Source organism: Hippichthys cyanospilos, chromosome 2 (genome assembly GCF_059441005.1).
Source record: "Hippichthys cyanospilos isolate Australia breed blue-spotted pipefish chromosome 2, RoL_Hcya_1.0, whole genome shotgun sequence".
In the NCBI taxonomy this organism is placed as follows: domain Eukaryota; kingdom Metazoa; phylum Chordata; class Actinopteri; order Syngnathiformes; family Syngnathidae; genus Hippichthys; species Hippichthys cyanospilos.
The window spans coordinates 30,015,140-30,036,541 of record NC_142370.1 but is presented as its reverse complement, the minus strand read 5'-3'; the positions used below and the strand labels follow the sequence as shown (position 1 = coordinate 30,036,541).

General features: G+C 38.4%; 1 protein-coding gene across 3 annotated transcripts in view; it reads left to right on the top strand.

Annotated features, from left to right (window-relative positions):
- The window catches only part of cpne9 (copine family member IX), a 69,097-nt gene that overhangs the window by 19,206 nt on the left and 28,489 nt on the right, over window positions 1-21,402 (top strand). The window contains exons 1-5 of one of the 3 annotated variants that reach the window (XM_088441235.1): window positions 3,654-3,830; window positions 4,336-4,439; window positions 7,028-7,067; window positions 7,411-7,549; window positions 9,700-9,776. In XM_088441235.1, coding sequence (XP_088297361.1) covers window positions 7,033-7,067; window positions 7,411-7,549; window positions 9,700-9,776 — 251 coding nt within the window. In that variant the 5' untranslated portion in view covers window positions 3,654-3,830; window positions 4,336-4,439; window positions 7,028-7,032. Of the gene's footprint in view, window positions 1-3,653; window positions 3,831-4,335; window positions 4,440-7,027; window positions 7,068-7,131; window positions 7,550-9,699; window positions 9,777-21,402 lie in introns of those variants that run through there. The other 2 variants (XM_088441216.1, XM_088441225.1) reach the window with 2 other exon arrangements.

Genomic DNA, 21,402 nt, shown 5'->3' with positions numbered 1-21,402 from the left:
CGCCTTATTGCCTCTTTGTTGTCAACAAGGAGGCTGCGTGAATAATTTTTCTGGTAGACATGAAAAGAAAAAGATGGCTTGACTTGTCCGTTCAAGAAGAAAATGCGAGAGCAGTGGCAGGGCATACGTGGATGTCAGCAGATAGGGGAAGAATCAGAGATCCACGCTCTGATCTCACCACAGTCGTCACTTTGGTAAAAATGGTTATTTCCTCCCCACCCCCCATAACTGCAAAGGAATGTTATTCGATATACGAGGATTAAATGCGTCTGAGAGTATGACTTATACTCGCGTTTTTGTCAAATTAACTGAAATTGAAGTAAAACAAAAAAGGGGGGGTTCTGATTTATAAGGATTTATATTTAGACGAAAGTACGGTAATCCCACAGAAACAATGTTTGCCTCTATGTTTTTACTTCACACAACCTTTGAATTTAATCGTTTTTGAGCCTCCTTTGGCAGCAATGACCTCAAGCAAACATTTGCTGTAGTTGCACATCGGATCTGCACAACGGTCAAGAGGGATTGGGACCTTTCCTCTTGACAAAGCTGTTTAAATTCAGCAATATTCTTGGTGTGAACCACTTTTGTGAGGTCAGACCAAGAGTCCAAAATCTCCACTTTAACAACATCCACTCTTGTTTATTTCTTTATGTGCATAGATATAGCAATAGAGATGTTAGCATATGCCAGAGAAATCTCTTGCTCTTTAGATTAATTTCTAGGATTTTTCTTTACTTCATTCAATATGAGTTTTGTGTGTGTGTGTGTGTGTGTGTGTGTGTGTGTGTGTGTGTGTGTGTGTGTGTGTGTGTGTGTGTGTGTGTGTGTGAGCCACGCCTCCCATCGTCCAGTTTCTTCTTAAATACAAAGCACGGTTCAATACATTGTTGTGACTTACTGTAAATCACATCACATTTTTGAAGAAATCCAGGTGAATTATAACGGTTTTCTCATATTTTGTGGAATAAAGTGTAAAGACAATACAGGTCTACATTCTCATGAGAGATGACAGTGTATAAGGGCAAGAATCCCACACAAGGCGTATGCTCAATAAAAAACACATTAATAAAACATAAAAATAAGTTAAGACTTGTTTGTTTCTTCCTTATCTTTTACAATTGTTGTTGTATAATTGATCATACTTTACATTGCAATGCCAATGCATGTATTGAAGGCAAACCTGTTACCATAGCAACCCATGCAGGCAGGTTAGGTCAGTACACAGCTGATGTCTGAATAAAAACTAGATGATGGTCACTCACAAATGATTTCGCAAACAGTAAGAGCAGAGCTTGGTTTAATCAAAACATCATAATTTTTCAATATACAGCTATATTCAGTTTCCATCACATGGAAGTATATTGTGCAAGAACAGCCTGGAGATAATCAGTCCAGCAACTGAAAACACAAACTCCCAAGGTACCAAAAGTTGCAGCAATGAGCCAACTTTGTCACCCAGGGAATGTTTACATAAATTGGTGTCTACCGTTGAATTGTACAGCAATGAGCCAACTTTGTCACCCAGGGAATGTTTACATAAATTGGTGTCTACCTTTGAATTGTAAGTGTATACACTGTGGTAGTTCTGATCAACACAATTCATAATCAAAAGATTCCCTCAATGTTTATTGTCGACCCCTGGAAGGCATCAAATTTCACCCATAGGCTATAGTCTTATTCTTTGTCAGGATTTGGTCAAATAGGCGAATGGGTTGCATCTACAAGAGTAAACACACAGTCATCAGATAGTGTGGACACAGTTTTAGTGCCAGGAGCAGATGACCATGCACGAATTGAAATCCGACAAATCCTGTTTGCTTTTGAAATTACATTTCCAATTGAGAGAGATATTGGAGGAAGAAAAAGCAACACTCTCTGTGACCTTCTTTCCCTGAACCTGGAAACTACTGTTGATGGTTGCATCACCTTCACCACAAGAAAGTTCAATCCAAAAGTGGGTTTGTGGTGACAGGATATATATAGCTTGAGTGATTTTTCTCAGTGCTATGATGACAGTTGACATCGGACGAAGAGAAAACACTTTTGAACTTGACAAGAACAAAATTGATCGCTTGAAAGGTCAGCGTGTCAGAGTAGGATTGGAAGGAACGCCAGTGAGCCATTAGAGGAAGGAAGATTTGACAGTGACATGTGTTATACAGGTTATTGATGTGACATTCACTAACGGACCAGGTGGCTCGAGTATTTGCTGTAAAATGAAAAAAAAAAAAATGCCAGTCCTTTGAATGGCTCTTTTTAGAGAACAGTTTGTGAAAGAACAGCTCCGTTTGAAGAGCCAAAAGCCTCTTCACAAGTACAAAGGTCCAAAATTGCACTGAATAACACGTGTGCATTTTGAATTGGAATGAATAAGGTCAATCTTCCTCGGTGAATAAATATGTAATGTAATCCTTAACATACACAATTCCAAAAGATTTATTTGCTAAATAAGGCAAACTCGAACTATAAACTGTATCCAAGGTCACAAATAAATTTCAAAACTGAAACCTAACAGACAGAGGGAGACGGCAACAAGGAGACGGGGGAGCACTTTGACGAAACCAACGAGAACACTATGACATAAGACAATGACCCGACACTAACTGAAAAGAAACCAGGAACTAAATACTCTCAACACCAATCAGGTAACACAGAACAGTTGGACAAGAACAACAGGCATGAGAATCCGATTGTTGTACATACAGGGGCAGGTCAACACAGACAGGTGGACTAAATCATATTAATAAGGGCTGAGGTGAGAGGAACAGAAACAGGAATCGCACAAATAGAAAAGAATAGAAACCCCACAAAAAAAATCCACTACTAAAACCCCCGTTTTATAATTTTATAATTGCGTGTTCATGTGGATTTTAGATGGCTAACAAGACTTTAGATAATTAAATAATATTATTAATTAAGTAATTGATTGTTGTAGGTAATTAAGTTCAAAAGTAATGATTTACTTAGTAATAAATTAAGGTACTAAAGTAGTAAAATAATTGATTAGACAAGCTCTTAATTATCAGAGGGAAATTATTACTTAAAATTTAATTAGCAAATGTAATACAGTACAGTAGAACTCCTCTACTACAAAATCATATTTGCAGACAGAAATTTTTAACAACAAGGGACTTTTCACTATAGCAAATCTATATCTCAGACGTAAATATAAAATGTGGTGTGCAATTGACGATCTGACTGAAGTTTAAAATAAAACCATCAACATTTAAATCAAAGAAAAAAGAACGAAATTGCCAAATCTGCAATAAACATTCATTTTAATACTTACATTAATTTCTTGCATAATGACCTTCACTTTGCTTCATCCATCTTTCATCTTTATTACTTTTATCCTGTCTTCAAGTGTTAAGCTTGGTTTGAGCTTGACGCCTCTTCGAATTCCGAGCGTCCAATGAAATTATTTCGGCAACCACTCGCCTCCGCACGGAGTCCACGGGACACAGATTTCGACAACGGTAATCCACCGAAAGTTCTTTTTGAACGGACATCATGGCGGCCAAACTATTGCTTATGGAAGTTCACCGGTACAAACGCCTTTAAGATTCGTCTGAAAAGGAGTACTGTGATCTAAATACACCACACTATACACTACACTAAATGCACAACGTTGAGCAGTGTTTAGATCGTTCGAATTTACCAGGATTCTCCACCTCTGTTATAGAATTGTGTTTGCATGCTGCAGAGTCCATTTGCTGCCACCTATAGGATGGGAGAATATCGTTTGACTGTGGGGGACATATATCAAATTGTTTCATCTCATTGAAATATGAAACCAGAAGGGATTTGGTGTCGGGTTGACACGGCAGGTATGTTCACAGTCCGGGGCAATTTCATGCCAGTCCTTGGTAATGAATAGGGTAAGGACTCAGTTGATAGCATCGCCCATGTGTCCAGGGCACTAAAGACATGAGTCAAGGTATTGTAGCTATGGCCAGGCAGTGGCAAAATCAATAGCTCATTACATGGTGCTTTCGGGCCAGACCACGGAGGCGAGGCTGGGAGTCCACTGGGGGAATTAGTTGCGGTGTGATTGTCAGGGAGATGAAAAGATGCCTTGGCCCTGAAAGGAGCTTGGTACCTGGACTTGTGTGGGATAAAGAGTCTCCATTCTTTCTCTAAATAGCCCCCTAATTTCTCACGGGACACAGCATTTAACACAAAACTCATTCACTTGTTCACAGCATTTTGTATGCATATTTGTTTTAACTTTATGAAATGTTGTAATGATAAAGACTTGTCTTTATGATTTTATGTTTTTCTTGCGTGTGTGAGGAACTTTAATCACATATATTGACTTTTCTGTTGTTGTAGTCTGGCCGGACAGAGGTGATCGATAACACCCGGAATCCTGATTTTGTCAGAAAGTTTGTCTTGGATTTCTTCTTTGAAGAAAAACAGAACCTAAGGTTTGACGTGTAAGTAACCTCGTGTTTTATTCACACTTCTGGAGACGACTATTGCATCACAACTCAATTTGGTGAAGGGAAATCTTTATTCAGTAGGGTATCATAATGAACTGGCTAGTTAACGCTAAATTCAATTTGATCGTTATTCGTTTAAAAAAGTGAGTCGCTTAGTGGCCTCACTGATTAAATTAGACTTTTTTTTCCCCAGTGAACTTCACTAAGCTTTTTATCCTTAATCAATAACTATCAAATGTCACTCACAATCCAATTTAGCTTTAGCTGCAGGGTATGACCTGTGTAATCGTTTTGCCGACATATATACATACATTTTCCAACACTTTGTTGGTGTAGATTTTTTGCGTGCGATCCAATACAAAGGCTGTTTCAACATGTTTATCATCGTGGTTGTATTTTGCAGTACAACTTCACTAAATCATTTCTATTACTTTGTGTAGCCACACAGGAACAATTAAACGTGATTAGCCACAATTTAAAGTTCATTGATTATTTTTTTCCCCCCAATTTAAAGTTTATATTCTATTGAAGAGTAAACATTTTCATCACCCATTCAATCTAATTTCGGTTTTGTGATAAGTCTATTTTTCTGACAGTAAATTACACAAGCATTCTGAATGTAGTGCCTGCATGTGCTCATTAAATCCACAAGCAAGTACCACCACTGTGAAAAATGCACTTCTGAAGAGCTGAGCTAAATTGCATGCAATCAGCAACTATTTAAGCACGGAGGGATACGTAAAATCGGAGCTAGATGTGAGCATCCAAAACTGCCTACATGGAAATATATATGGAGAGTCCGCAGTCTTAAACAAGCAAATACCTTTGTGGAGATAATCTTTCCCCATTAGGGGCCACCAACATGGTGCCTGCAGGCAGCGGGTAGCCCCCGAGGACCACATGAGTAACCCTTGAGACTGTTCTAAAAATACTTCAGCAGTGAGATGCCGCTCATGTTTTCTGGGCTTTTGCAGTGTCTCTTAGCATTGAGTCGCATTTAACATGATTTTGTTGCTTTTCTACAACGAAATACAAATGTACCTATATATTTTTGGTATTCCTTTCAAAAATCAACTCTAGTGTAATGCTCTAAATAAATAAATACTGCAAAAAATATCCTTGTAACCCTAAACCTGCGGATTAGTAATTGCGATGATCAAAGAGATGAGGAAAGTTTCCATTAAATTGCCGTAATTTCCCAAATGTCGTACGGTCCTGTGTATAGGACGCACCCTTCATTTTAGGGTCCAATTCTGGTATTATTTTATGTTTCTGTGTAAAGGACGCAACATTAGTTTAGTTCAACTATAGCAAAACAGAACAAATCTTGTGATTATAAATTCTTCATATTTTCTTATATTTATAGCCGTAAGTTGTATATTTGATGCGGTTATAGTATCTGCTGTGACAGAACTGTGGGTGACTTGCAGGTGAGTAAGTGAGCGAGCAAGAGAGCGAGAGAGCGGAGCCTCGCACAGAGTGCAAGAGAGCCTTAGGGAGAATTTCATGAAGAGTTCTGTTGAATTAAATGTGAACACTGATTGTACCTCCTCGTTATCAAGTTTGGTCAGTTACAGGCTCCAATCTAGGTTGAAGTATGACGACCTTGTAGCTGCCTCACGGTTTATAACCTGCTCTGCTACAAGAACATTTACTTCTTGCAAGCTACTGTAATGTTCCTCTGTGAACAAGGATGGACTCGAACGTCGGTTTAGTCTACTTGCTTATTTTATTGAAAATAAAGTCGTAACAACCTCAGCTAACACAAGATGCTGTGAGCTGTAACTCAGGCACTGGCTGCTAACAGCCAATTTACTTCTGCCCTCTAGCTTGTGCCGTTACCGTAAGAATATGGCCGATATAAAAATGCAAATCTGTATGTCCAAACATGACTTATGAAGCTGACAGATGCAATTTTGCTTGAATGTTGTTGAAAGAAAAGTAAAATCTCATCTTTAAGTTACCGCTTATGGTAAGAATGCTTAGCACATGGGTCTCAAAGTTAAGAGTTCTGAGTTCAATTCCAGCTTGCTCCAGTTTTCCTGTGTGGGGTTTGCATGTTCTCCCCGTGCTGGTGTAGCTTCTCTCCGGGCACTCGGGGTTACAACCAAATACCGAAAACATGCACGGTAGCCTCATTGGACACGGCAGTTTGCCCTCAAGCGTGTGTGGCTTTTGGTGCAAGTGTGACAGGTCGTTGGTCTCTGTGTGTGACTTGTGATTGGCTGGCAACCAGTTCAGAGTTTCCCCTTGGGGATAGACACCAGCAAGCCAGCGACCTTAGTGAGGATAAGCGGCTATAGAAAGGTGATAGATAGAAGTTATAAGTTAAGTTTATAGGATGCACCCATATTTTTAGCCTTTAATTTCTGGGTGGGAACAAGCATTTATTTGGGTAATTATTGGGTAAATTTTCCAGCAACCTTTAAAATTTACCAATGGAATATGTTGAGTAGAAAAAAATTCACACCACCTACATTAGTAAACGTTATATCACTCCTTATGAGCTACAATCGATCTTTGTAAATTTAAATCTCAACAGGCCTTCGATAACAATCTTATCACCGTTTTCTTTCTGCCAGGTACAATGTGGACTCCAGAAGCTGTAACATTTCCAAACACGTAAGTACACTATGTCAATGTCAACCGAAAGATTTGACTCAGCGCTGATAGCTCTCATTTGCAGTGTATACTCATTTTCAGTGTTAGAGTGAACAACAGCCTTGTTGTGACTCAGTGGGCATCAAGTGTCATTCAGAACTCAATGTAGCGTGAGCTTTTCTATTGACAAATGTTCCTTCTTTTTAATTCAAAAACTATCAATCATGCTGGAGCGCAGAAGGTGAGTGGTTTATGCTTAAACTACCTTGTTACGCTCATCCTCCTTCACTCATTTCATGATTTATGTTCTAAAATTATCCACGTCATTGCTTTTTCTCACATTCTTTCATCTCATCTCATCAAGGACACACAGCTTCAAGCCAGAGAGATTTTGTCCCCTTCGTAGTGTTCTTCCACACGTTGTCTCTCTGCAGTTGGACTTCAAATGTACAAGCAGCTCTTGTTGTTTGGGACCACAGCAGATTGTGTCAGGACATTTACAGGTGCTAAACACATTGAGTACTGTCCTGAGGGATGAGTAAATGGAGCTTCATGAACCACTAATGATATCTTTTGTTCTGCTAAATGTCATTTTGATTCGCTATATTTTAGAAAACAGCAGCGTCTAGAGCAGGGCTGTCCAAACCGTTTCGTTTTTTTAAGTGCTACGAGACGTACGGGACAATGCGCTGCCTGTAAAGCCGCTGTATTGTAGTCAAAGCTAAACGTTGTAAGGAAGTCAGCCAATCCTTCAAATTAAACTGTGCATATGGTCAGTGGTGCACATATTTTTTTTCTGTGGGTTACGCACATGAGTACCAGGACGTAGTGTTTGGTAATCTCCCTTTCGTTCCTCAATGTAAATTTTTATGTCGCTCCCACATTAAGTGCACTGTCTTTGTGCATGCAGTATTGTCGCGTCATTCATATGGCCTCAAAAAGTTACAGAAGTCCCTCAGTTGTGGTTTGCACGGTGGTTCGCTCAGGAACTGATTTATTTGGTCCAAAGAAATCAGAGGTAAATTCTCCTTTGCTGCAATGACAACAGAAACAATCTCATTCAGTTGACTCTGTGGCGGCCATGTCATGCAGTGGGCGGGATTGCGACCTGTCGTTGCCGTGACGCAGCGCGGCACAGTGGGCTGACCCGTGTATATGGAATCTGCGGGGCAGTATGTGGAATCCGCCGCGTTGTTCCTGCAGTTTGTTTCACCGCCAAGCAAGACTAGCACTAGACTACCACTTCTCGACTAGCATGTTTGTTAGCCATAAGTTGCGCTACAATTACATACTCTTTTCATACTTGTTTGGAGGATATGAGCGGTGAATCTTGCACCACATTTAAGTGTGCTTCAAACCACGGCAAATCTTGCAGCCAATTTTCAGGGGGGAAAAAAAGATCAGCTAAGGCTTGTTTTTTTGTCATGAATAGAATTTAGGGAGGGTACTGTGACGCTACACAAAGGTGATTTCTGTCACGCATGCGTTCCTGCGTACCACTTATGTGCATGCCTGCTTATGGTACCAGTAATATACTATGACATGACCTGCAGAAAAAGACTAGTGCAGAAAAAAAGAAAAAACAATGCAAGTGGTTCATCAGGCTTCATTTTCCCATCATTAGGGCTCCGTAAGGGTTAGAGCAGTGCTTCTCAAATAGTGGGGCGGGCCCCCCTAGGGGGGCGCGAGGTGATGCCGGGGGGGCGCGGATGATCCCAGGAAAATGGCATTGTTTTTGTCATGTGGAATGTAATTGCAATAAAGTAATAATTTTCATCATTTTCTTTTAGTTTCAGGCACTTTGGTGCACTTCCTTCTTTTTTTTCTGTTTTAGACTAAGCTGTAACCCGTATAAACGTAATAAAAATAATGTATTTTTATGTCGTTAATGTTAAAAAGGATACATGTGTAGGTATACTTAAACAATTTTCATCAATAATAATTTTATTTATATGCAGTGCATCGACTGGGGGGAAGGGGGGGGGGGGGGGGCAAAGTTTTTTCTTTTCTAGGGGGGGCCTGGCAAAATATAGTTGAGAAACACTGAGTTAGAGTAATCCTTCGTTTGTTTTATCTTTGTTTCGTTTTTTGGGGGAGGGCATTCATTTGCATTTAATAAGTGTTTAGAGTTGTTCTTTTTCTAAAGTAAGGGTTAGGGTTAAGTACTTCATTTTAGGTTTTTATGATTTTTTTTTCATTTCCTTTCTTTTAATGTGTATGGGCCAATACGATGGAAACGCTTGCTTGTGTGTTGCCCCCCTCACTGACATCTTCCCATGAGAACATATCCATTGTAATTTGCATGTAGCATGTTCTTGTTCAGCAACGAGGTGTTGGAAACACAATTCATTTAATATCTTCACGAGGAAAGAAATAATATTTTTAAAAATATATAGGATTTTTATTGTCATTACACCGACATTTCATGAAATAAAGTTGGTGACTTTTTTTGCGTGAACTTTTCCTTAAAATATGGTAAAATGCAAGATTGGTTATTAGATGATTTTGAGGGTAATTTGTGAATCTCAATCCTTATCTTCTTTAATGAAACTTGCATGTTCACTTTTCTAAAAGTCAATTAAAATCTCCAAAGTGTCCTTAGATTACCCCTTTTTGCCACGCAAGTCATCAACGTGTACCTTATTCTTCCCAGGATTTTTTAGGCCAGACGTTTTGCACCCTTGGAGAAATCATTGGTTCCACAGGAGGACGGCTGGAGAAAACACTTTCGTAAGTCCTCCAACATAATCTTGTTTATACTGATATAATTACTCATGACAAATTAATTCCCAATTTTTGCTATTGTTTTCAATGATAATAAAATGTACGCTCATGAATATTGATGGCTGGCCCCTGATGAAATCTAAGATCTAATATCCATCCTGGTGATGAAGTAGGTATCGCCTCGACTGATTTCATCTATTAAATCACAATGTCAGAGCCAAGATCAAACCTTTTTTTTTGTACACGGTGCAAGTGAACAAAATAAAGGTCTTGTGGGATTAATGAATAATGATAAAATAGTTAAACGCCCTCCATTATTTACTCTATTATTTACGATTTATATCTTATCCAGCATCGATGTGAAAAGAAACACAACGAATATTCAGTCCACTCAATCACCATTTGGAATTCACAGCATGAATCCTTTCAATGAAGATTTCCGCTAGAAATACTCACAAAATTGGTGTGTACGGTCAGTTTGACTTCCTTCTCTCTTCATATCCCGTGAGTGCAACAAATGTGATGAAAGTCTTCCTCATGAAATATTTATGAGCTGTTTCCTTGTAAAATTTGAAAACCTGTACTGTGTGCTTGATCGCAGTCTGTTCAGTGTCTTAGCTTGCTCCGATCCTTTACTTTCAAGTAGGACTGCGGGACAAATGACACTGTGGCGTAAGTTACAAGTAACACCATCATGAAGAACATTTAAATATGTCAGGGTAGTTTTCCACAAGGGTTCAACATTGTATCTAATTCTATCATCATGCAGAGCATTCATTATGCAGAGTATAATACACTAACAAATGGAGAGTTGGAGGGGTAGGAAACCACATTACATTGCACAAAAGAAAAGTTCGATTAAGAAGTGTGGCTGAATAAAAGAAACAAAGTTTCTTAAAGATGAAAAAATGTGTTGTACTGCACTGTTTGTACTGTTGTTTAATGCACTGCACTCTACTGTAAACGAGAAGTTTAAAAAGACTTTATATTACTTGAGTAAAACAAGTGATCCAGATGAAGTCCAAAATAGTTTTTGAAAAGGTAGATGTGTTTTGTGCCAATCAGCTATTCATTATAACCTATTCAAATGTGGTGTAAAAAATAGTCCTTTAAGTGTATTTTTATTTGGAGTGTATTTACATGACGTCAGTACTCAATTATATTTTAGCTCCCCCAAGGCCCCTGTAGGAAAAAGAAATCTTTGCCCCCCCACTCAACGTGCTAACTATAAATAAGAATATTGATAAAATTAGTTAAGTATACCTAAACCTGTATCCTTTTTAACATTAACAAAAGAAAAAAAGCAATACAAAAAACTTTTAACAACTGTTCATTATTTTTACAGCGTTTGTTCATGTTACAGCTTAGTCTAAAACCAAAAAAAAAATAACCAAGTGCTTCAAAGTACCTGAAACAAGGAAGTATATCACATGACAAAAACAAAGCATTTTCCGAGGGTCACCCCCCCCCCCCCCCCCCCCCCCCCCAAGCAAGAGGGCCCGCCTCAATATTTGAGTAGCAGTGGCTGAAGTCAACATTTTGTCAACATTTGTTCATTGAAATTTGGATGGTATTTAGCCCATGGTATTTAGGTCCAATTTTGGGCTGGAAATAGTTGAAAACTCAGATTAAAAATCTGTGTTTGGCTGCTACTAAGGTCACAAATCACAATGGCATCTAAATATTGTGTTTCTGTAATCAATCCAGGATCGGTAAACTTTCCCCACGATATTTCTTTTGTGTGTGACTGTAATCCTTTTAAAACACCGCACACGTTAACACGCAACCGACTACCATGGAATTTCCCCGTTATAACATTTTGATGCTGATTCCACAACACACTTGGCCGCCTCCAATATTAAGTGTGCATCTCCAGCACAATCCGAGCACGGGGAAAACAAATGAAAAGATGGGAACGGAGCAGCCCGCAGCAACAGACATTTTGTTTTGTTCTGCTCTTTGGAAGGCCAAACGATCACAATTACGATTCTTTCCATCCGGCCAAGTGTCTCTGATGGGGACCTGCAGGGGATAGACAGCTGTCAGGAGTCTCGCATAGACCAGACACAGTAAATCCCTGGGGAAGCGGCAAGGTAGGCATGAAGAGAGGCGCGTTAAAGGAAGGCGTGTGAAAGTTGACAACCCAGCAGAGCAGAGAGAGGGGGAGGATATCGATGCTGAGATACAGGCAATTGATAGAAGAGGAGGATGAGAAGCAGAGGAGGGAGGAACAGAAACGGGCCGATTTGAGCGGATCCCTCCTCGCTATACGAAGACTGCACTTCAGATGCCTACACGCAAGAAAAACGTCTAAAAGTCCACAAACGTACAAGATTTATCGGATTTCTCCCCGCGTTTTCAAAGCCGCACTTCCAAATTATGTATGGCTTCGGTTGCCTCCTCATGTCAGTGGGTGTTTGCTTTTAAAGGGTCACCACTTTTAGAAACGGACTCCATGCTGCGTGGCAAACTAAGCACTCCTTTCCACTTACCTGTGTGTTGCTATGGCGACCAAAATATGGGGTATCAGCTGAGGCGGCAAATGTATAATAATGATTCAAAATGCACTCCCTTTTGCAAAGACAAATGTGGGGCTTCGTGGGATATATACTGTAAAGTGCGCTTACGCATAGCGTGCTGTGGGAGCAACACAAACCGGAGGTTATTTTTAAAACTGAAAGTCCTCACACGCAGACGCACCGTTTTTCCACATGAGGATCCAGCAGCGCCGATTATGATATGTTGAAATTACAAGGAAAAATCAAACAAAGTAACCGAGATTGCCCATTTGTAGAGTGTGGAAAAATGAGGTCGATCTATTAATAATCTGCCAAGGCAGCCTTGTGTGGATTGGGATTAGACAGGAATGGTCTTTTTTTTTTTTTTTTTCTGCCCAGAAGGCCGTTGTGGTACTCATACTAGACATGTCTTTGTCTTATTAGGAATAAATAACCTTCTTTGGAGGTTACTGAAGTATGACCCATTTCTCCAAACCCTCCCTGAGGTAGAAGAGCAAAAGCTAGATGAAAGATGAACATTCCTGTCAGTTTAATGAACAACAATAGACATCAACTTGAAGCGATAAGACGGCGATCTTATTCAGATCGTTCGATGCTGTTTGAGAATATTGAGTGGCGATGTTTAAAATTGAGGTTCTGTCGTCTGTGCCTTCTTCTATTGTCCCCTTGAAAAATTGCATTCCCCTTCCCGCGGCCTGATCCCAATTTAACTGTAGAAAATTGCCTTTGTCTCTGCAATACACTGATACGTTTTTGTCTCATAATCCAATTTCAAGATAGATGTAGGGGGCTGAAAACCTGGCCGGACTACCTGGAATGTATAATAAAAGGCGCTATTTTTTTTTCACCCCGTTGGGAAAACGACTAGTGGACAGACGAAAAAGCCAGCGGGCTCTATCACCCTATCCCTATCTATCACCCTAGGAAAGCGTCTTTCTAATCAGTAGACCCTGAAAATCACATTGCGCTGTACATATGGGTCAAAAAGTCACACGTGCAGGGAAGAAACGATTTATTGTAGGGACCAATTTTGCCAGCAGGGTACTTACATTCAATTTTAATGGGTGTCAATGGTCATGCGGTCAAACTTTGCGATAAAATAGATTCCATTTGCAAGCATTTAGGAATGAACTCATGGTGCTGTTTTGAACCTCTTCCTGTTTTTACAATCTATAGTAATGTTTAGCCTTTTTTATGCTCTTTGTTAGATAGTTCTAGATCAAAGGTGTCGAACTCCAGTCCTCGAGGGTCGGTCTCCTACATGTTTTCAAAACTTTTCCCTCAAAAACAACTGATTCAAATGATTGGGGTCATTTTGAAGCTCCTGCAGAGCTTGCTAATGAGCTAATTATTTGAACCAGGTGTTTTGGGGAAAGAAAACCGGAAAACATGCAGGATGCCGGCCCTCGAGGACTGGAGTTCGACCCCTATCTTCAAGACCATCGGCCCAAATTGGATTAAAATTTAACTACAATTGGTGTTTTTGCAGTCAAATAAATGCATGTAATAATAATATTTTTCCCCACTTCTATGTAATATATGAGGGTGGGATGTTAGATTCTAATATTTTCTTCCAATTAGTTACAGTATTTAAAAAACAACTTCCTACTCATGACTTGACATGCTCGTTGCTTTTTTGCTTGACATGCGTTAATGTGAGCGCACGCTCGGCAGGAAGGCACCCACACCACTCACTTTAGCAGGGCGGTTATGTGGGCTATTTGTTTTGGTCTCAATGTCGAAGAAAAGCAGGTGGAAAACAAAGCGTTTTTAAAAGTCCCCTTGCTCTGGTGAGTGAGTGAGTGAGTGAGTGAGTGAGTGAGTGAGTGAGTGAGTGAGTGAGTGAGTGAGTGAGTGAGTGAGTGAGTGAGTGAGTGAGTGAGGGAGTGAGTGAGGGAGTGAGTGAGTGATGGCCAAGCAATTGTGTCAGGATTCTGCGCATGAGCTGCTGGTCAGTCTGTTGGTGGAGGGCAGAGTGTGTAATTGTGGACAGCTGGTGGGATGACTTCAGATCTGTGACCCAATGAACAAATGCCAGAAGCACTGGGCAATATAATTTGTCAGCCATGGAAAAGTAACATATTTTCACCGCTTTGGGAGGCCCAAAATAGACGTTTTAGTTTTGCGTCAAGTGGAGCGGCCAAGCGTTGTCATCTATAGAGTACATGTCATAACACAGAAAATAGGTAAACATTATCTTGGCGCCTATGAGTAATAGATTTGGATAAAATCTAGAAAAGATGTAGGTTATGACAGGAACTACAACCGCAATTGAAGTAGTTCACTGTGTTGATGAATGACAGTTTTTGCGATGTATTCAATGTTCTAAAAAACGGCAGTTTTTTTATTTTTAAAGAGACAAATAAGGCAAAAGGAAAACTGAAAATACTAAATAAACAAAGGCCAGAACAAGTACAAGAAAACATACATGAATAAATTAATGTTAGGAGTGTCGAATTAACATCTTAATTGCATCAATTAATTACAGTCATACTTTACGTTTTTTTAAAATCACATTAATATGATGTTCAATCTGTAATTTTATTCTCTTTGTATGCCAGTGCTTCTCAATTATATTTTGCCAAGCCCCCCGAGGGAAGAACCTGACCACTGACTATAAATATAAAAAAAGTATACCTAAATGTGTATCCTTTGTAACATTAACAAAAGGAAAAAGCAATATAAATAAACTACAACAGTTAATTATTTTTACAGCATTTATACAGGTTACGACTCAATCTGAAACAGAAAAAAAAATAGTCAAGTACATCAAAGTACCTAAGACAAAAAAATAAAAAATCTTATTTTATTGCAATTACATTTCACATGACAATCCGCACCCTCCCTGGCATCACCTTGCACCGGCCTGGGGGGGACCCCGCCCCCGGCCCAGTGTAATTTGAAAGTTCATTTTTACAACAACCATAATGTTAACATGTTAGTCATGCATTTTCGAATGTCTGAAGATTTTCCAGTACAGTACAGATTCAAAAAAATAAAATAAAATCCCCCAAGAAGGCATCTATCTAATCTCACCCTGTTTTGCATTCCTTTGGTCAGTTGAAGCTTTGATGGTGAAACATTTGCACTATAGTCAGGAACTCATTTAACCATTGCCAGCAAGTGCCAAGTGGTTTTTTACAATTTATCCTCCTCTTTCTCACTTATAAGGCAATCACACAACTCTCAAGAGTGCCCTACATTTCTCCTCATTTTCCACATTTGAAGATTATAATTGTCACACGATTTGAAATTGACCAGCTCTCATTATCTCTCAGAGGGTGCCAAAGGTTCCTTATGATAACATTCAAAGTCAAGGTGAAGTTCAAATTAAATCAACCTTGCAATGAAGCATTTTGTCATTTCACACAATCTTGTCATGCGTACATCTATCGCATTAGTCATTGACCAGTAATTGAGCCTTTGCAAACTATTTGGACGTTCATCGTGGCAGACCCACATTGTATATTTTGTTGGCTTCTTTAGAGCTTTCTGTGAGGACTGGTTTTTTTTATTCGATTAAAATTCTTATGTAAGCCATCTAAATTCTTCCATGAAAAGGATAAAGCAACACACATTCAAAATGCCACTTCAGAGTAGAACGTGGCCAAAAAATTAAAAAAAAAAAAATTAAAAAAAAAAATATATATATATAGGCCTATATATATATATATATATATATATATATATATATATATATATATATATATATATATATATATTAGTGCTGGGTTTTGTGTCTTAAAAGTGTATTCTGTTCACTTCCATAATTGAGATAAGGCAATAAAACACAAAAGGTAGGCAATAAAAAACAAAAACAGAAAAACAAAAAAACAGTAATAGAACGATAAACGCAGTAATAATGAACCTCTAATAAATGAAGAAACTTTCATGCCTTACATGAAAAACACTATTCATATAATATGACAAAAAATCATGATACGAAAGTCACTCCGGAGGATGGATTTAGAAAAAGCAAAATATTACGAAAATAAAGCATTTCAAAACTGATACGCGTTGTTTTGGAAACTGAACGTCATATTGCAATACGCGTATGGCGTCACTTCGTATCGCAATCGTATCGATAGCAGCTCTCAGATTATTTTGCTTTTGTATGCATTAAGTTTTAAACTATAAATAACAAATGGTCTCAACAGCAGATTCTCACAGCAATAAACAAGGGATTACTGTATCACAAAACAATTTTTGGGGATGGGGCACCTTTTAAATGTAAACAAATCACTAAGAGTAGCATGCTTTTAATTGGAAAATATATTACTCATCACAATTCCTTATTGCTGAATGAATTTATAATATTTAGTTAGATCCATCTGAAAACAAATGCATGTGCATATTGTCTGTTTCGATTACCCACAATGAGTTGAAAGTAATTTATCTTTAGAAAGAAATCTTTGAAGTAAAGTGCAGAAAAATGCCGTTTAATCGCACTAATTAATTATGATTTAGATGTTTGCAAATGAGGCTATCTATTATCGTGCTAGCCAATGGAGGGGAAAAAAAAATCCATTCACCCATAACCACCCACCTACCTGCTTACATGTACCCACACACACACATTTTCCTCCCCTGTGGTCCATGTCCTAGCGAAGCATCACCTGCCATCTGGTGCAGCCGGCGAGTTCTCATCTGGCAAGCTTTGCTAAGACAAAGCAGAGTGCAAAACACTTGCAGCTTCCGAGCAGCCTGTTAGACTAGTTTAGCCCAAAATTCAAGTGAGGGAAATTTAATCCGATTCCTGCTGCAAGTCTATCAGAAAAAGAAGAAAAAAAAATAGTCGACTCTGTGCCAAATGTGCCGCATGCTGTGTGAAGTCCTATCGCTGAGTAAATTGAAAGCAATTCCAACTGACTTTCAGTCCTTTTTTTTTTTACACAGAAAAAAAACTTCATATCCCTTAACGTAAGAATCAGAATGAATAAGGCATTTGTGTATTTTCTATTGGGAAAGAATTAGTTGTTAGCTTGCGAAGCGTAGATGTGTCAAGTTGGCTCGCTTTCATGTGGAAATGAGTGATTCCTTGGTGCCAGCTCCGAGTGCTTGGCAAATTATGTGACAGTGTTGTTCTGTGACACGCTTCATCTGTCAAACACACCGCTTGTTGGATCAACAAGGGCTTTGTTATAAAATGAGTGAACCTCTCAAAATCCTCTTTTGAAACAATTTCAATGTTTTTGCTCCCCAGCTTAAGCCAAAATAAAAGGTGGTGCGATACAGGAACCCCCAATAAGGTTTCTAATATGGTGGTCTGAGATACAATACAAAACAAGCATTTGAACCGTTTTTGGTTATTATATTCAAAAGGCACAGTAAAAATATTCTCACAAAATGTATCAAGCCAACATACTATTAACCATTAACACGTAAACTTGGTAGTTTTTAGACAATCATAAATTCCAGGGAGTTCTCCAAAGACCGATTTTAATGTTCTTAGACATAAAATCATTTGTGCACTTATTTAAAGGCAGTTTATTGGAATGCTCAGCTAACGCTAACGACTCTTCAGACATTCTCGGTAATCAGGTAGTCACATTTTTATGTAAAGGAGTACTGTGAAGAAAAAATCATTAAAAAACTGATTATAGTGTCTCCAAACCGATGTTGAAGATAGTGAAACAAATGCAAATATAACAAACCTTATTAGTGTACCTGGTCCTTTGTGGAAGAACTAATTGTAAAATGAAATTTAACAAAAAAAATGTTTTTAGCGATCTTGTAGATGCAGAAAAAATGGTAAGCAGATAATATAAAAACTAATGCACCACTCATTTTCCACACCCACTACTTTCATTTGTCGTCCTTAAAAAATGTGAAATATTTTAAGATTTTTGCCGTTTGTTGACGTTGCTCCTGGCCTGAGGACAAAATAAGTGTGAAAGACGAAAAGCTAACAATGTGAACCTTGTAGACCTTTATGAGTCAGATTCAGGTTAATGTGACAATTCACCCCCTGGCTTCTCTGTCCAAGCTCATTCCACCTAATGTTTGCTTGTGGCCACGTACCATACATAGTGCTGCTGATTTAGCATCTCCTATGCCTCGCCCCACCCTTGCGTTTGCTCCACTTTTTCTATTGTTTTTCTTGCAACTAGTTGTGGGTTACATTTTTCTTGTAAATTGCGCCACCCATTAGAGGAGCTTAACTTAATCTTTTTTTTTCTGTACTTGTATCATTAAAATAAATTTGTCAAACCATTTTAAGTGGTTTACACAACCAGGATCCAAAGAAGGTGCTATTTAGTGCTGCCTATGAAGAAGGTTAATTGTGTGCTTTTTGTGCATTATTTTTTGGCAGTGCAGTAGTTTGTAAATGGGTGTAGGTCACTGGGAATATATCAGATATATTTAATGCTTTTTTTTTTTTAACATGCAATAGAGCCACTATAGGCCCTCTAGGTTTTAGTTTGGACACCTCTGGATTAGAGGTACTATTTTGTTCACAAAAGACTATATACTTTTACATTAACCCACCAAACCATTTTCCAGAGACAAAAAAAAACAAACAAACAAGAAAGTAGGTTGTGTTATTCACACAATAAAGACTTATGCAATTGTGCTGTTCATTCAATTGAGAAAAGGAGAGTAAAGGCCTTGGACCTGACAAGCATCGTAAGATGCCTGCCGAGAACAAGGGCCGCAAGATGAGATTCTGAGTGTGTGAGTACATCTTTTTGTAATTAATTGGAATTAGTGTAATTTCAATCTATATGGCGAAGCGAAATTGTATCTGGCGTCTGGGCACGGAAAAAGACAATGAGAAATTCAACATTGGGACTTAATTGTATACATTTGGTGGTGGATTGGGGTGTTTCCCTACGCTACCTAATTTTGGCTCAAAATGATTCACTAAGATTTACTAAGCTTTGGAAAACTTCAATTTTGAATGCATTAAAATGGACATAATATGTATGCTATATACTGTATTTGTAATTCAATGTTAAAACTGGCGTTTTTTTGTTGTTGTTTTTTTACCAGGGCTGCTTAAACTGTCTTGCCCCAAAATCTACTTTTCCAGCAGCCAACCTCCCGCAATCGATGAGGTGGGGTGGGGATCTTTGGGACAAGATCTATTTATTTGTTTAGAAGTGACACGAGCTTTAAGTGATACTGCAACGCCTGTCAAGCCAGCGTATACTAGCTAAAGAAAATGTTGTTAAGGAAGTCAGCTACTTCTTCAGAATAAACTTATACTTATGGTACAAGTAACGTGATACAAACGGCCTTGGGACGCTTTTATTTTGGAGTTTTTAACGGAAGCATTGTTATGACAACACATAGCCGTCTTGATCATCTTTCCCAGATGTAAACAACGCAGTGCTGTCTTGAAATCACGTCCACGTAGTGTTAGTTGGAAATGTAGTTCAAACAGTCTATTCAGCGCACTAAAAAAAAAAAACAACAACAACAACAAAATCAAGCAACATCTGCTGTCCTTTTTTTCCCCAAAGGGATAGGATTTAAAGTTTATACTTATCATTTGTGATTATTTTTTAACACATGTTAAAAAAACGTGATATTAAACCAAAATATATTGTGGTATCACTCAAAAATGAAAGTGGTAACCTTGGTGAAAGTGTCAACAGAATGCATCCTCATTAGACTTACTGCAGGCCCCAGGAGGTTAGATGACCTCACTGGAGAGCAGATGCAGGAATAGATGAGAGGTGGAACCTTTCACCTGATCTACACATGACGATGAGGAAAAAAAAAAAAAAAAACACCAACAGGCCAGAAGCAAATTGTGCTGATTAACTGCTAACAAGGAATATAAACAAGCCGAAAAGGAAATGAATAATCAACAATCTCAATCGGGAGGGAAAACTTGTGTTTGGAGCACTTTATGCATGATGAGCTTAGATTGGGACAAACACAATAAATGGTTAAAGTGTTGTCGACGAGAAAGAGGGAAACAGAGCCATAACCTTAATTGAATGTTCCAGCAGTTTGCTTGTTGACCAGAGGATACAAACACAAATGGTCTATGCACACTGCAGCAATTTAAACAGAAGCACAGGTTTCCCAAGGTGACCTGACTCCTGATGTATCATAGCTTCATTAGTTGGGTGGGTGATAGCGAAGCAAAATCACTTTGCAAAGTCTTTAAATGGCGATGTCATTACTTGTTGTAATTTGAATGTAGATTGGAACAGTTCCAATTAGGGACTAGACGTTCATTCGATAACTTGTTGCCTTTTACTCTGAAGTTTGTTCATGGTAAAACCTGATTTGGCCCAACCTTTGGAAAAAGGGAAAATAGAATGCATACGTAGATTAGTCGATAACAGTATTATTAGTCGTAGTATTATTTATTATTCCTTGCATACATGGAAAATGCTACCATAAATGTCGGGCTATACTGTAAGTTGCACCGGTATATAAGCTGCAAAAATTGGGTGAAAAAAAAATCAAAATAGCTGTAATGTAATATGCAGAAATATGGTATATGGTTAAGTATAAGTTTTCATTATGATTATTTTTTAATCAACTGCCTGCTGACAGCAAGATTCTATTTTCAGACTGAACATGCCTGATAGTATAGCAAACATGTTTTCAGCAGAACACCAACAGAATACTACAGAGTAAGATCGTAGTTCAAACTCAACATCAACACTTTGATAGCGACTTCGTTCTGTTTTTGTTTAAATGTCTGAACATATAAACACATTGCACTCTTATTCAACGTATACCGTATATCATTTTTAATGTGTTATTTTTCAAACTCTTTTTGAGCACAGCTATTGATTCACATCTTTTCAATTCCATTTCATAGTTGTCCCATACATTAACACCTCAATAAGATACACACACACACACACACACACACACACACACACACACACAAAACAAAACTGCAGAGAAGCTGCACTGGACTGTAAACTGCAGGGCTCAAATAATAAAAAAGTTGCTGCTTATAGTCAAATTGAAGGTATTTTACTTTATATCAAATTTTCATTTTCAAATTACTCATCGAATATATAACAATCTCTGCATGTGAAACAATGAATATTGTCTGGTTCTATTCATATTGGTTTAAATTTACAGCCAATTTCTCATGCTTGTACTGTAACTGATTAGTAGGAGCAAAATCATTGAAA